At 43.0% G+C, this 13,608-nt stretch overlaps 2 protein-coding genes across 2 annotated transcripts in view; one reads left to right on the top strand and one right to left on the bottom strand.

Annotated features, from left to right (window-relative positions):
• Positions 1 to 1,623, bottom strand: part of SMG7 (SMG7 nonsense mediated mRNA decay factor) — a 118,282-nt gene extending 116,659 nt beyond the window's left edge. The window contains exon 1 of the mRNA XM_074222204.1: positions 1,159 to 1,623. Coding sequence (XP_074078305.1) covers positions 1,159 to 1,187 — 29 coding nt within the window. The 5' untranslated portion in view covers positions 1,188 to 1,623. The remainder of the gene's footprint in view (positions 1 to 1,158) is intronic.
• The window catches only part of NMNAT2 (nicotinamide nucleotide adenylyltransferase 2), a 260,278-nt gene continuing 247,154 nt past the window's right edge, over positions 485 to 13,608 (top strand). Inside the window, exon 1 of the mRNA XM_074222211.1 lies at positions 485 to 660. The gene's annotated coding sequence lies outside the window, so the exon portion shown is untranslated. The remainder of the gene's footprint in view (positions 661 to 13,608) is intronic.

Raw genomic sequence — 13,608 nt, 5'->3', positions numbered from 1 at the left:
ACTCCTTTTGACTTATAAAAAGATTGTCGTCCCCTTTTCCATCTAAATTACTCATCACCCATGAACACTCACAACCCACCCTACCTTTTCTCTCAACCTTATATTTTCGACATTGACCTTTGAAATGCCTTTTTCCCACGGGTCATGAGTCAGAAGAGAAAATGTACTCCTATTTTTTTCATTTACTTCTCCAACTACAGTATCACTTCCCTACCTTTCTTTTTTTTTTCATTGGGCTTAAGAACACACTTTAAATCTCACTCTCCTTAATGCCTTTGAATAGAAATGTTGACTACCTACCTATCCAAGATCAGACAACCTCCATCCGAAGCCCCTTGGTCCCTCCCCTCACACCATTTTAGGCATTTCCTCTTCAGGTCCAAAAAATCTCTTCTATTCCAAAGTATTAGAGACGCGTTCCTCCCCTTTAGTGGGGTTCATCTGAACTCAATACAGCCAAAGGCACAGGCACGGTCCCCAGGGATGTTTAAATTCTCTCCTGCCCTTAAAGCGCCCCCTCCCAACTTCCTCGCGGAGTCTTCCAGAACGCGAAGTTTCCCTCGCCACGCCAAGGGCGGCGAGAGGTGCCAGTCTGGGTGAACTCAAATTCAAGCCTCTGTGGCTGGGCAGTGTTCAAAGTGCCCAGTCACCGTGCCAAAGGTAGGCGGCCAGACCCGTCCCCAAGGTCACTGGCAGTGACCTCCGCATCCTCGGGCACGCTGTGCCCGTGCCGAGCATCCCCTGTGCCCACCCGGAGAAGGGGCAGCAGGCTGCCCGGAAGCGCCCCTGCCCTGCTTTGGGGCACACGCCCCGCGCCCCCCAGCGTTTCCCGCGGGCCCCCCAGCCCAGCCCTTCCCGGGGGCGGCTGCCCTCGCCGCGCCGGGCCCCCGGCCGCTCCGGACCCCCGGGCCGCGCGCGCCAGCCCGGGTGACCTTGGTGCAGTCACGCCGGCCTCGGTGTCCCGGCCGGGCGGCCGGGGGGTCGGGGGGTCGGGGCGCGGGCCCGGCCCCGCTCCGGGCGCCCCTCGCGGCGGCGGCGCCCCCAACCGCCCGGGCGGCACGCCGGCCCCACCCCCTCCCGCGCCCCCGCGCCGGGCCCTCCCCCGGGGAAGCGCCCCCCGGGCCGGGCCGCCGCGGCGGCGGGGGTCCCGGCGCTCACCGGAGGTACTGCGCGCTCTGCAGGCTCATCCTCCGCCGCCGCCGCGCCTCCCCGCGAAGCCCCGCGGTCCCTCAGGCTCCTCGGAGCGGCCCCGCGGTCCCGCTGGCGCTGGCGGCCGCCGCCATCTTCCTCTCCTCCGGCTCCTCCTCGGCCGGCGGGAGGCGGTGGGGGAGGGGGCGGGGACGCTGCTCTCGCTGCCGCTCGGCCCGTGGGGCGCAGGGACGCTCCGACGGGGGGGGGGGGGGGCTCTCGCGAGACTGGCGCGGCCGCGGCGCCGCTGCCCGGCTTCCGCCCTTCGGAGAAGCTCCGGGGGCGCCCGGGGCGTGTGCCGCAGCGGCGGCCTCTCCGCCGGCCGCTAGTGGCGCCCGTCCGCCTCCGACCTCCTCCTCCCGCTTCCGGCGGGAAGGGACGACCCCGGCCGCTCCGGGAACATCGAACCCGAAACAGGCCGGAGTCACACTCAAACCCTTCCGCCGCAGGACGGGGCTCGCTTCCTACTTCCGTTCCCCGACGCGGCCCCGCCGGAAACGCCTTCTCTGCTGCCGACGGTTCCGGCCGCCGCCCCCCCCCCACGAGTCCTCCCCTCGCGCGCCGGGGAGTGACGCGGGGGGCCGCTCCTCCCCTTCTCCCCGGCCCCACCCCCTGCACGCGGAGGGACTGTTGGAGGGGGCGGGGAGCCCGGCGGGAAGGGAAACGGAACCGAGGGGATGGGCGGAGCGGCTGCCATGGCGACCCGCGGCTGCGGTTGTATCGCCATGGTAACCAGTGTGTGGGGAGCGGGGGAGGGGAGGAGGCCCTTTCCCGCGGAGAACGTGTTCCGGGGGAAACGCCCACGGCCGCGGCGGAGGCTCGGCCCCTGGGGAAGCCCCTCGGGAAGCCCCGCTCGCCCCCCCCCCCCGAGAAGCCCCCGGGCACGTGGCGTGGGCCCGCGGGGGGGGGCGCACGTGGAGAGCTTCACGCCGATTGGTCCTTTTAAAGGGGGGGAGGGGCCCGTTCTGGGGCGGCCGAGAGGCGGGAGGCGGGGGCCGGGAGATCAAGGTCAAAGGCGCCGCTGGGGGGGCCCGGGGGGCCCGGGAAGCCCGGGGCGGGGGCGCTGCTCGCCCGGCTGCCGCCCCGCGGGCCCCCTCGAGCCCCGGGGGTTCAGCTGAACTCGGCGCCCCCCTCCCCAGACCCCCGGGGGGCTCAGCCGCCGAGATGAGGGGCACAGCCAGGGGCTCAGGCTCCCCCTCCGCGGCCTGAGCTCCTTCCTCATTGACACACTTAGCCTTTGTTTCCAGTTCTTTGCTAAAAAAAAAAATCTACAATCCACAAATCTCTTGACCTTATTCATGTGTTTTTAATTCTATCTCTCCCTTGTATATACACCTTTCCTTACGGCTTTTTTTTTTTTGCTTTTCTCTTCAAATGCAAATTCACACCAAACTTCCTTAAACTTCATTTAATGCAACTGCTGAGCATTAAACTGAAACCAAAAGAAGAGGCTGCCCAATTTCCTTTAGGTCTTTCCTGATTTTTTTAGTCCTAGGCTATGCGCATTTTCTGAAAAAAAAAAATGACAAGGTAATTTAGGTTTCTTAATGCGTTGTATCAAGTTATACTTAATAATAGGGCTCTCTACCACTTAGAATTTCAGGAGTATTAAAGCATTTCTAACTCTACAGCTCATTTCCCCTAATTAAAGCAGAAAAAAATGCTCTGCATGGTTATTCCGACAATCCGCCCAAGAAACTTCACCACAACTCCTAATCACCATTCCCATTAGAGTCGAAAGGTAGTTTCTGGGTTCACAGCTATGACTACATAAACCAGCACAATATTAAGATATTAGAAATAAGATTTTAAAGGTCTTATGCATTTTGGAATCCTTCCCTAACCGCACACCAAACTTACTAAAACTTGCTTTTTTTTCTCTCATCAAATTGAGCCCAAGTAATTCACTACAGTATTTAATGTATATAGAGTTAATGTAAGTGTATTTGAATGCTTTATTTTATTTGAACAATGACAACGATTTTGGAACCGGACATCCTATCCCTCAAACCACAGAGTTACAGAACCCATTCTTTCAACTCTACTTTGGCAAATTTAGTCTGGTTCAAGCAGTGTTTATGCATCTTTTTTTTCCCTGTATTTTTTTTTTTAGGTTTCTGCAAGGCAATGGGGTTAAGTGGCTTGCCCAAGGCCACACAGCTAGGTAATTATTTAAGTGTCTGAGGTCGGATTTGCACTCAGGTACTCCTGACTCCAGGGCCAGTGTGCTCTATCCACTGTGCCACCTAGCCACCCTTTTTCCTGTATTTTCAGGGTCACACTCCTGGGCAGCATCTTACATTATCTTTGGGGGACTAGTTAGTACTGGCTGACGTTACAGACCTGTTTTTCAAGAAAATGAGATTTCAAGTCACTGAGAGGGATAAAACAGACTGGAGATTCTCAGATTCTCAGAGTTATCTAATCTATCCATTCTATTCAAATAATCAGTGTTTGCTCATTCTGTATGACTTGTTTATATACTCTCATAAATATATCAGAGGTTCCACCTAGTAGGAAGCTTTCATCAGTTTCTCTTGACTTTTTTAAGAGTATCAATGGAGCACTTTGACAATCATCCCTCATTCTCACCATGCACCCAACCATCTCTTCCTATAACTATTCCTTGATAATGTCTTTTACTCCTCTTTTGAAGTTTCTTTTTGGTTAAATTCTGAAGCTTATACTCTGTGTCTTTCCATCAACATCTATGTAGTAGTCATTTTTATTCTTTGGAAACAATTGTGTTCCATGTTTGGCTGCTGTACATCAATACCAGTACGGTTTTCATGTCCAAAACAGACCTTTGCTGTCATGGGAAGTTTGGGGACAGTAAAATGTTGCGGATTCTTGGAGACAATACAGCCTGCCCCCATTCTCCTACTCAACTTAATGCCTGACTCATATCCATCTGTACTATCTGTCCCATGGACAACCTCTATTGGTTGTCCATCCAATTCATGTTGAAATCTGGACAGTAGACATTCTTCTTTTACTTTGTCTTTCCTATGCAGATGGTCAGACCAAACAAACTTTGTATGATTACAGAACTTGACAGAGTCAGACATTCACAAAGAGAACCATCTGGAGGACTTCTACATTCAAGGGAATCAGTATTATCTTTCCTGTCTTATGTATGAAACCCAGAAGACATTAAATGATTCAACTGAATGAATGAATGATTCATTCTAGTTCAAATAGCAAGCCAGTGACAAATAGGACAGCTTTTGAACTGGGAGGATTTGGCTCTCACAATTACTGAGCTAAGTTGGAGTCAGACTTTTTGAGGAGCTCTGCTAAATGTTCATTGATTCCTAAGAATTGGTTGCTAGCTCAGACTCATTCCTACAACCCACCTCCAGAATAGGCAAATCTAATTTGAGGAGAGGGGAAGCATTTTTTACCTTACTGGACTATGATCTAGTCCAAGTCCATTTTGTCCAAAAATATATTTTATAAGAGATTTCTTCAAATGCTTTGCTGAAATTCAGACATACAATCTCTACAGTTTCCCTCCCTATAATTGGTTGCCAAAGCAAGATTTACCAGTCTTACTGCAATAACCTATTAATCTAGTGATATTATTAAGGTCACACCTTAGGTCCTAATCAGTTAATTTTGTTAACAGATAATTGCTTAGTAGTGTTGGGACACAGCTTAGCTCCGGGAAGGAAGTAAATGATATTGATTGTACAGGTAGAAGACTACTAGAGATAAACTTTAATTTTCAGGTTTGCCTAGTGCAGGCTCTGGTGTCTACACCTTTATCTAAACTCAGTCAAGGGGATTAGCTCCATAAAGCAGAGACCTTGGTGGAAAAAACACAAAATTTGCATTAACTTTACAGTTGGTAGACATATTATTCATCTAGTCCAGTTACTAATAAGGAATCCCCATCATATCTGATTTGTGATCATTCAGCTTCTGCTAGAAGACCTCCAGTGAGGGACAATCCTCCTAAAGTAGCTAATTGGATTACATTTTTGGATGGCTCTTGTTAAAAACTCTTCTTTCTAAAATCTGCCTTTCTTCAATTTTCACCCATTGCTCCTAGTTCTGCCTTTGAGTGTCAAAAAGAAGAATTAACCAATCCTTCCTCTTGGCAGTTCTGCAAATATTTGAAGATACCTATGATGTATCTACTAGTCTTTTCTCCAGACTTAACATCCTCAGTTCCTTCAATTCTCATATGACATAAACCCAAGGACTTTCATGTTCTTGGATAAACTCCAATCTACCAGTGTCCCCTAATCTGTTGCCATGACTGAGAAAACTCTCCAGATGGTGTGACCAGGGCAAGTGTGGGATACTATCACATCCTTTTCCCTGGGAGCTAGGCCTTTTAATGAAAACCAAGATCCTATTAGCATTTTCTTTGGCTGAAGCATTGAATTTTCAGTCCATCAAAACTCCCAAATCTTTTTCAGACAGAAGAGTCCCATTCTGTTCATCAAAAAGCATTTAGAGGGGCAGCTAGGTGGCATAGTGGATAAAGCACCGGCCCTGGAGTCAGGAGTACCTGAGTTCAAATCCATCCTCAGACACTTAATAATTACCTAGCTGTGTGGCCTTGGGCAAGCCACTTAACCCCATTTGCCTTGCAAAAACCTAAAAAAAAAAAGCATTAATAAATGCTATCTGCTGGTCACTGTCCCAAGTACTGAGCCTACAAAGAAAGTCCCTACCTTTACATGAACCAGCTGGCTAGCTTTGATGTAAATTAAAGATAATATCATGAAGGTTCTAGAGGGGAGGAGGGGGAGAGTGGATCGAAGGTAAAATTTTTAAGCTGATTTTTAAAAACCTAAGTGTAGGATTTTACATTTATTCTTACTGAATATCTCCCTTACAGATTCAGCCTAATGAACACTCTAGCCTGTCAGTCAGTGTATTTTCACATTCTGTCAATTACTAGTCTCTCTGCATTTATAACAAATTATTATACTGATTTGTAGAATATACAGGAAAAGGTAACTTACTTCTGGCCTAAAATGCAACCAAGCTAAAAGTATTTTATCTTTCCCCTACTTTTCTAATACTTGTAAGGAAGGTGAACTGTTATTAAATGACCCCCTGGGGATGTGCTTAGCATCTGGAATAATATTAATGGTTAAAATCTTGCCATCATGTCTCTTCAGAGATCCTATTTAATTTGTCTGTCTCAGCCCTGCTTCTAGTTGAATCAACTTTCTACCATTGCTGATGAATTGTGATTTCTTCCTCTTTTCTTCTGAATAACTTCTCTAGTGCCTGCCTGTCTCAGTTAAAAACAGAAATGAAGAAATTATGACTGTTTTGTAAAAGTAAAGAGGGAAGACTGAAGGAAGAAAGAAAAAATAGACCTTAAAGGTGATGGATTAAATGATTTGCCTTAAGCCATATAATGTATCAGTTTTTTGCTGTTCTATTCCAACTCAGTGTTGCTCAACATTTATCAATTCAAGAAAACATGGAAACTTGTCAGAACATAGGATCTTTTCTGTTCAGCAGAGCCTTGACAAAGCATGTATATGTGAACCTCAGATGAGGTTTGACATTTGGCTCCCAGCAGAATTCTTGACGAAATGAAATGGGTTTGTAGGAAGCAAAATGGGCAATAAAATTTATTTTACTTTATTTTTTCCAATTATATCATATTTTTCAACATAAATCCTTTTGTAAGCTTTTGCAATTTTTTTTTACCACTTCCTTTCCCCCTTCCCATGGCAGCAAGCAATCTGATGTGGTTATATATATGTACACTCATGCTTAACATATTTCCTTATTAATTATGTTATGAAAGAAGAATTAGAATTAAGGGGGGGAAATCATGAGAAAGAAAAATCATAAAAAGTTTTAAAAAGTGAACATAGTATGCTATGCTCCTCATTCAGTGTCCATAGATTTTTCTCTGGGTGTGGATGGCATTTTACACAATAGTTCTTTTAGGATTGTCCTTGATCACTGAATTGCTGAGAGAAGCTATGCCCATCATAGTTGCTCATCTCACAATCTTGCTGTTAATAGGAGTACATAACTTTTTTTTTAGGATTTTTTTTTTGCAAGGCAGTGGGGTTAAGTGGCTTGCCCAAGGCCACACAGCTAGGTAATTATTAAGTGTTTGAGGCCAGATTTGAACTCAGGTACTCCTGAAGCCAAGGCCAGTGCTCTATCCACTGCACCACCTAGCCGACCCTTAAAGGATTCATCTAAGAGATAAAGGGAATGGATTCAAAATTATAAAAATAAGAACTTTTTCCCAAATTGATAGTCAAATGAAATATAGGCAGCTTTCAGAGGAAGGAATCCAAACTATTAGTAGGCATATGAAAAGTTGTTCTAAATCACTAAAAGAGAAATGCAAATTACAACTTTGGAGTTCTATCTTATACCCATCAGATTGTCAGAGTTGATAAAAAGGGAAATGACATGGTTGAAAAGCTAGGGGGAAACAAGTGCCTTAATGCACTGATAGTGGAACTGTCAACTAGTCTAACTATTCTGGAAATTTTGCCCCATAGCTATATATAACCTTTGGACTAACAATACCACTAGTAGATTTATATCAAAGGACCAAAGAAAGGTGGGGGAAATTTTAAAAAGTATAGTAGGAGGGGTGGCTAGGTGGCCGGCATAGTGGATAAAGTATCAGCCTTGGAGTCAGAAGTTACCTGGGTTCAAATCCTGGTCTCAGACACTTAATAATTACCTAGCTGTGTGCCCTTGGGCAAGCCACTTAACCCCATTTGCCTTGAAAAAACCTTAAGAAAAAAGGAAAAGAAAAAAAAAGTATAGTAGGGGTTTTTGGGGGGAGGGAGTTAGTGGTTATAAAGAATTGGAAACTAGTGGGGTTGAACAAATTATGATATATAAATGTGATAGAATACTATTCTGAAAGAAATGATAAAGGAATAGTTTTAGAGGAACCTGGGAAAACTTATATGAACTAATGCAAAGTCAAGTGAGCAGAATCAGGTGAACAATTTATGCAATCACTATTGTAAAGGCAAGCATCTTTGAAACCTCACTTCTGGAGGACAAAAGATGAAACAGATTGAAGAGTAAAGATTGAGGCATATTTTTCTGTACATTGTCATTGTAGAAATTTGTTTTGCTTGTCTTTACTTGTTTGTAGTGAGTTTTATTTTTCTTCCTTTCTCATTGTGAGGAGGAAGGGAAAGGGGAATTCAGAGAAAGAGAAAAAAGGTCTTGAAAATAAAGTTGAATTTTTAAAAAAAAGTTTACTGTGTCCATAGTGTATGACTAAGTCTAACTAGGCAAGGTAAGTAAAGTGCTTTGTAAACAATAGATAAATGGGAACTATTCTTCTTCATCTCATTCTCATCTTTTTTCAGGTCATTCAAATAGAAACATTCTGGAGCAAGTCATTATCCTGTTGTTTTTCCTTATAGTTAATGTTCTGTGCACCTGAGATAAAACAGTGTTTTTTCTTAAATTAGTTTGTAATTTATTGGATTCTTTACTATATATCTCAAGAAACTTAGATAAAAATAAGTATATTTCATGAAAGGAAGATTTTTAGGCATGCAAAACTGCCCCTTATTGCTTCTCCTTGCATGTGGCATCCTAGGCATCTGCCCACCTTACCTACCCCCTAGATCTCATATTCAGCCCTTAACTTGTCTTCTCCATCCACAATTCCATCTCCATCAACCTTCTCTACCTTCCACAGCTGGCCTTTTGAAATGGCCAGTCTCTTGCTTTCTATGATTAGGGGAGGGGTTGTCAGGAAGAGTATCCTGGCCAAAATGATCTTCATCTAGGTGGCACCCTTGGAACATTCCACTATTAAAGATTCATTCCTCACTGTCCTCTTCTGTCATTCATTATTGAAACCTAATACCCCTGAGAAGCTCTTATCAGATGCTAATATCTTAGAGTGAATTATTTTTTAACCTCCTTTGGGCCTTAGACCCATTGGGGGAAAGAGCTAGAGAGCAAAGGAAAAGTATTGATTATTTTGTCATTTTACTTAGGACCATATTTATCTATTAACACTTCTCTCAACCATGACTACTGGAGGGAGAGAAGGATTAAGATTTAATAAATGCCTACTGTGTACCCAACAGAATGCTAATCACTCAGAGATATCTCATTGAGAAAACCAAGGCTTCACTGTACACCATGGATAAGAAGAAATTTGTCATATGGACTTCTTTTGGGGATCAGAGAAGTCTAAATAGGAAAGCTACAGATTCCATAGAGACATAATTTTTCCCACATAGCTCTATTTGCTTAATTATCTTATTAGTCTCCTGAACTAAAATATATGTATATATTTGCCATTATTTTTAAAAGGCCTTTAGTTTATACCTACTATGGATTATACTGCCTCTTTTTCTTAGATTCTGCTTTTCATATTTAGAAAAGACATGTTGATTTCTGTCCATTCTGGTGGTTTGTTTTTTTTTTAAACAGTAAAGGATCTTGTATCTTGTCAAAAACTTTTTCTACATCTATTGATAATTTTTTTGGTCTTATTATTAATATGGTTGGTTATTTTTATAGTTTTCCTAATACTACAGTTACTACATTTTTGGTGTAAATCCAGTCTGTTTTACGTGATATGTAGTAGTATATTGTGATATGTTACTGCAATCTCCTTGCTAATATTTAATTTAAAATTTTTACATTAGTATTCATTAAGTCAATAGTAACCATTTGTTAAGTACCTGCTTTATGCTAGACATTGTGCTAAGTTCTAGGAATACAAATATTAAAAAAAGATTGTCCCTGCCTTCCAGGAGCTTATATTCTAATGGAGGATAACACGCACACACACACACACACACACACACACACACACACACAAACACACACCACACAGCTGAAAAGGACAGGAGATGAATAGTCTTAGAAAGAAAGCCTTCAACCTCTCAGAACCCTGAAGGAATAGAATAACTTGTTCCTAGGTGGTTCAGTGGATAGAAAGCTGGATCTGTCAAGAGGAACTGAGTTTGAATTCTGCTTCAGAGATTAGCTGTGTGACCTGAACAAGTCATTTGACCTCTTGTGCAGAGAGGACCAAAGACTTCATGATGTTGGAGTCAAGATACTAGGTGGGTGATCAGTCCAATATATGCTCAGAAGGCTCTACCACAAGTGGGGCACAATTTGACTATATGGGTTAGATAGCGAGGTCTCTAAATCGGCACATATCATATTCTCTGTGGTACTGTGAGTCTACTTTGCCTATAGAGCATGGTGCCTTCCTTGATGTGGGCAAGTCATGCTAGAGACTCCTTTGTCTCACAGTAAAGCTTTTCAGTAAGGATTTGAGAGTGTCCTTGTACCTTTTCTTCTGACTTCCATGTTTGACCTCTGTGTGAGCTCTTGCCTTGTGGAATTGAGTTTATTTTTGAAATATTAATAATAATAGCACCAACCTCATAAGGCAGTTGTGAGTTAATATACATAATATATATTTATATATATATTGAATTAATATGTGTAAATTATGAGATAATGAGCTAATATACATAAAGTGATTTGCAACCTTTAACATGCAATATAAATGCAAACTATAGCTATTATTATTATTATTGGGGTTGGGCAAATCACTTCAGAATATATGCTGTCCCTGAAATACCCAATTTGAACATTTCTCCCACCTTAGAATCCAAGTCCTGACTGCTTTCAAACTCTTTTTTTGTCTGCAGATAAGCCCTAAATCAATAGATTTCTAAGAAATCAAGTTTTGGTGTTCATATTCAAATCTTCCCCCTCATTCTCTAGGAGTAAGAAGTGTTGGTCACTAATAGAATCTCACAAAGAAGGGCTGGATGTTCCATTTGACTCCCAATGTTACTGTTTCACTATGTACCCCCTGCCATGTTTTTTTGCCAAATCTTCCACTTTATAACATGTAGATTAACCTCTTGTAAGAGTCTTATAGTGTATAAAAGGTGAAACTTTGTTATTTAAGTCATGTAAAATAGCTGCCACAGAGCAGGATGCAAGCTGCCTTTTTGCCATAGATGATTTTCCCTCTCCTCTGTCTTTCTATTAGAGAAGCCCCTATCCAATGCTACCTCAGTCCTAGGTAATATCTCCTATAATCCATGACCCAGACTCTGTTTTTTGACTTCCTCCCTAGTTCTGTGGGTAGAACTCATGAATTGCACATGAAGTGATATGGGTTGGTTTTTGTCCCTGTTCTCAAAGAGGACCAAAACTATATCACCATGTTAGTCTTATTGTATGTCCAACTGTAGCTAATCAGACCAATATGAGTCAGAATACTCTAACACAGGCAGAATCCATGTGCTTATTTGGGGTGGATTTTCCAATTTGTGCAGGTTATGTTTCTTTTGAACTACTTCAATTCTGCTTTGCTCATACCTTCTCTGATGAGGGCATGCCATGCTGGGCAATCCTATGCCAGTGTTTCTCATGTGGCACAATCAATGCCAGTGTTCTAAAGAGAGATCTTCAGATTGGCCAATATGACCAGAAAAAGACAATGATCAATGTTGGGAGGTATGTGGGAAATTTAGGACACTAATCCATTGTTGGTGGAGCTGTGAAATCATCCAACCTTTCTGGAGAGCAATTTGGAATTACGTCCAAAGGGCAATAAAAATGTGCATACTCTTTGATCCAGCAATACCACTACTTGGTGTGTACCCTGAAGAGATCATATAAAAGGGTAAAAACATAACTTGCACAAAAATATTCATAGCAGCTCTGTTTGTGATAGTAAAGAACTGGAAATCAAGTGAATGACCATCAATTGGGGGATGACTGAACAAATTGTGGTATATGTACATTACAGAACATCATTCTATTAGAAACCAAGAGGGATAGGAATTCGAGAAGCCTAGAAGGATTTGCATGAACTGATGAGCAGAACCAGAAGAACACTGTACACCCTAACAGCACATGGGGCTGATGATCAGCCTTAATGGACTTGCTCATTCCATCAGTGCAACAATCAGGGACAATTTGGGGGTATTTGCAATGGAGAATACCATCTGTATCCAGAGAATTGTGGGGTTTGAACAAAGACCAAAGACTATTATTTTTAATTTTTAAAAAAGTGTTATTTTGCTATCTTTTATATTATTTTCCCCCTTAAGGATGTGATATCTCTCTCAACACATTCAACTTAGATCAACATATACCATGGAAACAATGTAGACTAACAGACTGCCTTCTGTGGGGGGTGGGGGGAAGGAAGCAAGATTAGGGGAAAAGATTGTAAAATTCAAAAATAAATAAATTTTTTTTTAAATCCCAAGGTCACACAGCTAGGCAGAGAGAGAGAGAGAGAGAGAGAGAGAGAGAGAGAGAGAGAGAGAGAGAGAATGTCTTTTTCTCACTTTTTGATCACCATGTGAGTACTTTCCCTGTGACATAAAATAGTCTTTTTTGGCAAGTGTATGTTTGGCATTTAAACAAGGTGGCCAGACCATCAGAGGTGCTTTCTGTAGTAGAGTTTGAATGCTGTTTAATTTGAGAAAGGACTCCAGTGTCTAGTACCTTATCCTGCCAAACACTGAGTTATCTGTGGCAATCCATGTGTCAACATCATTATCAGCAGGTACATTCCTGGAAAGGATACTGCCAAGGTAAGTGAACTTAGCCATAGTATTTAAAATTTCTCCATTTGCTGGAACTGATAGTTCCATATACAGGATGCTGTATTTTTGGTGTTAATTGTTAGGCCAGATTCAACACTAGAAGCAAAGAATCAATCTATACTTTGTTGCATCTCAGCTTGAAGCTGCATTGAGTGCACAATCATCTGTAAAAAAATCTTGCACCAACACTCCCTCCACTTTAGTCTTGGCTTATAGCCTTTTCAAGTAGTATCATTAGTGTGTTTGTCTTCATTGAAGGCATTTGACAACATGGCTGAAAATATCATGCCAAAAAGCATGGGAGCAAGTACAAGCTGTGAAAAAGCTTGAGAGCAATGACTATTATTTAGAATGTGGGCAAACATACCAACATGAAATTGATGTATAACACCAATGAATTTCTCCTATAGCAGCCAAATTTTACCATAATTTTCCATAAAGCCTTTTGACTGAAAATATCAAAAACTTTGATCAGATCTATAAATTTGGGGCAGTTAGGTGGTGCAAGGGATAGAGCACCAGCTCTGGAGTCAGGAGAACTTGAGTTCAAATTTGGTCTCAAACACTAATTACTTAATTGTGTGACCTTGGGCAAGCCACTTAATCCCATTGCCTTGGAGAGAGAGAGAGAGAGAGAGAGAGAGAGAGAGAGAGAGAGAGAGAGAGAGAGAGAGAGATGATCTATAAATGTTATATGCAGACCTCTATTCTGCTCCTGGCATTTCTCCTGGAGTTGTCAGGCAGCAAACACCCTATCAACTATTCTTTGGCCCTTTCCAAAGCCACACTGGCTCTAAGGTAGATGAATTATCTTCGAGGGGAAGGATCAGCCTATAAA

The sequence above is a fragment of the Macrotis lagotis genome, chromosome 2 (genome assembly GCF_037893015.1).
Source record: "Macrotis lagotis isolate mMagLag1 chromosome 2, bilby.v1.9.chrom.fasta, whole genome shotgun sequence".
Lineage (NCBI taxonomy): Eukaryota > Metazoa > Chordata > Mammalia > Peramelemorphia > Peramelidae > Macrotis > Macrotis lagotis.
The sequence above is the reverse complement of the archived record's forward strand: the minus strand, read 5'-3'. Positions and strand labels throughout refer to the sequence as shown.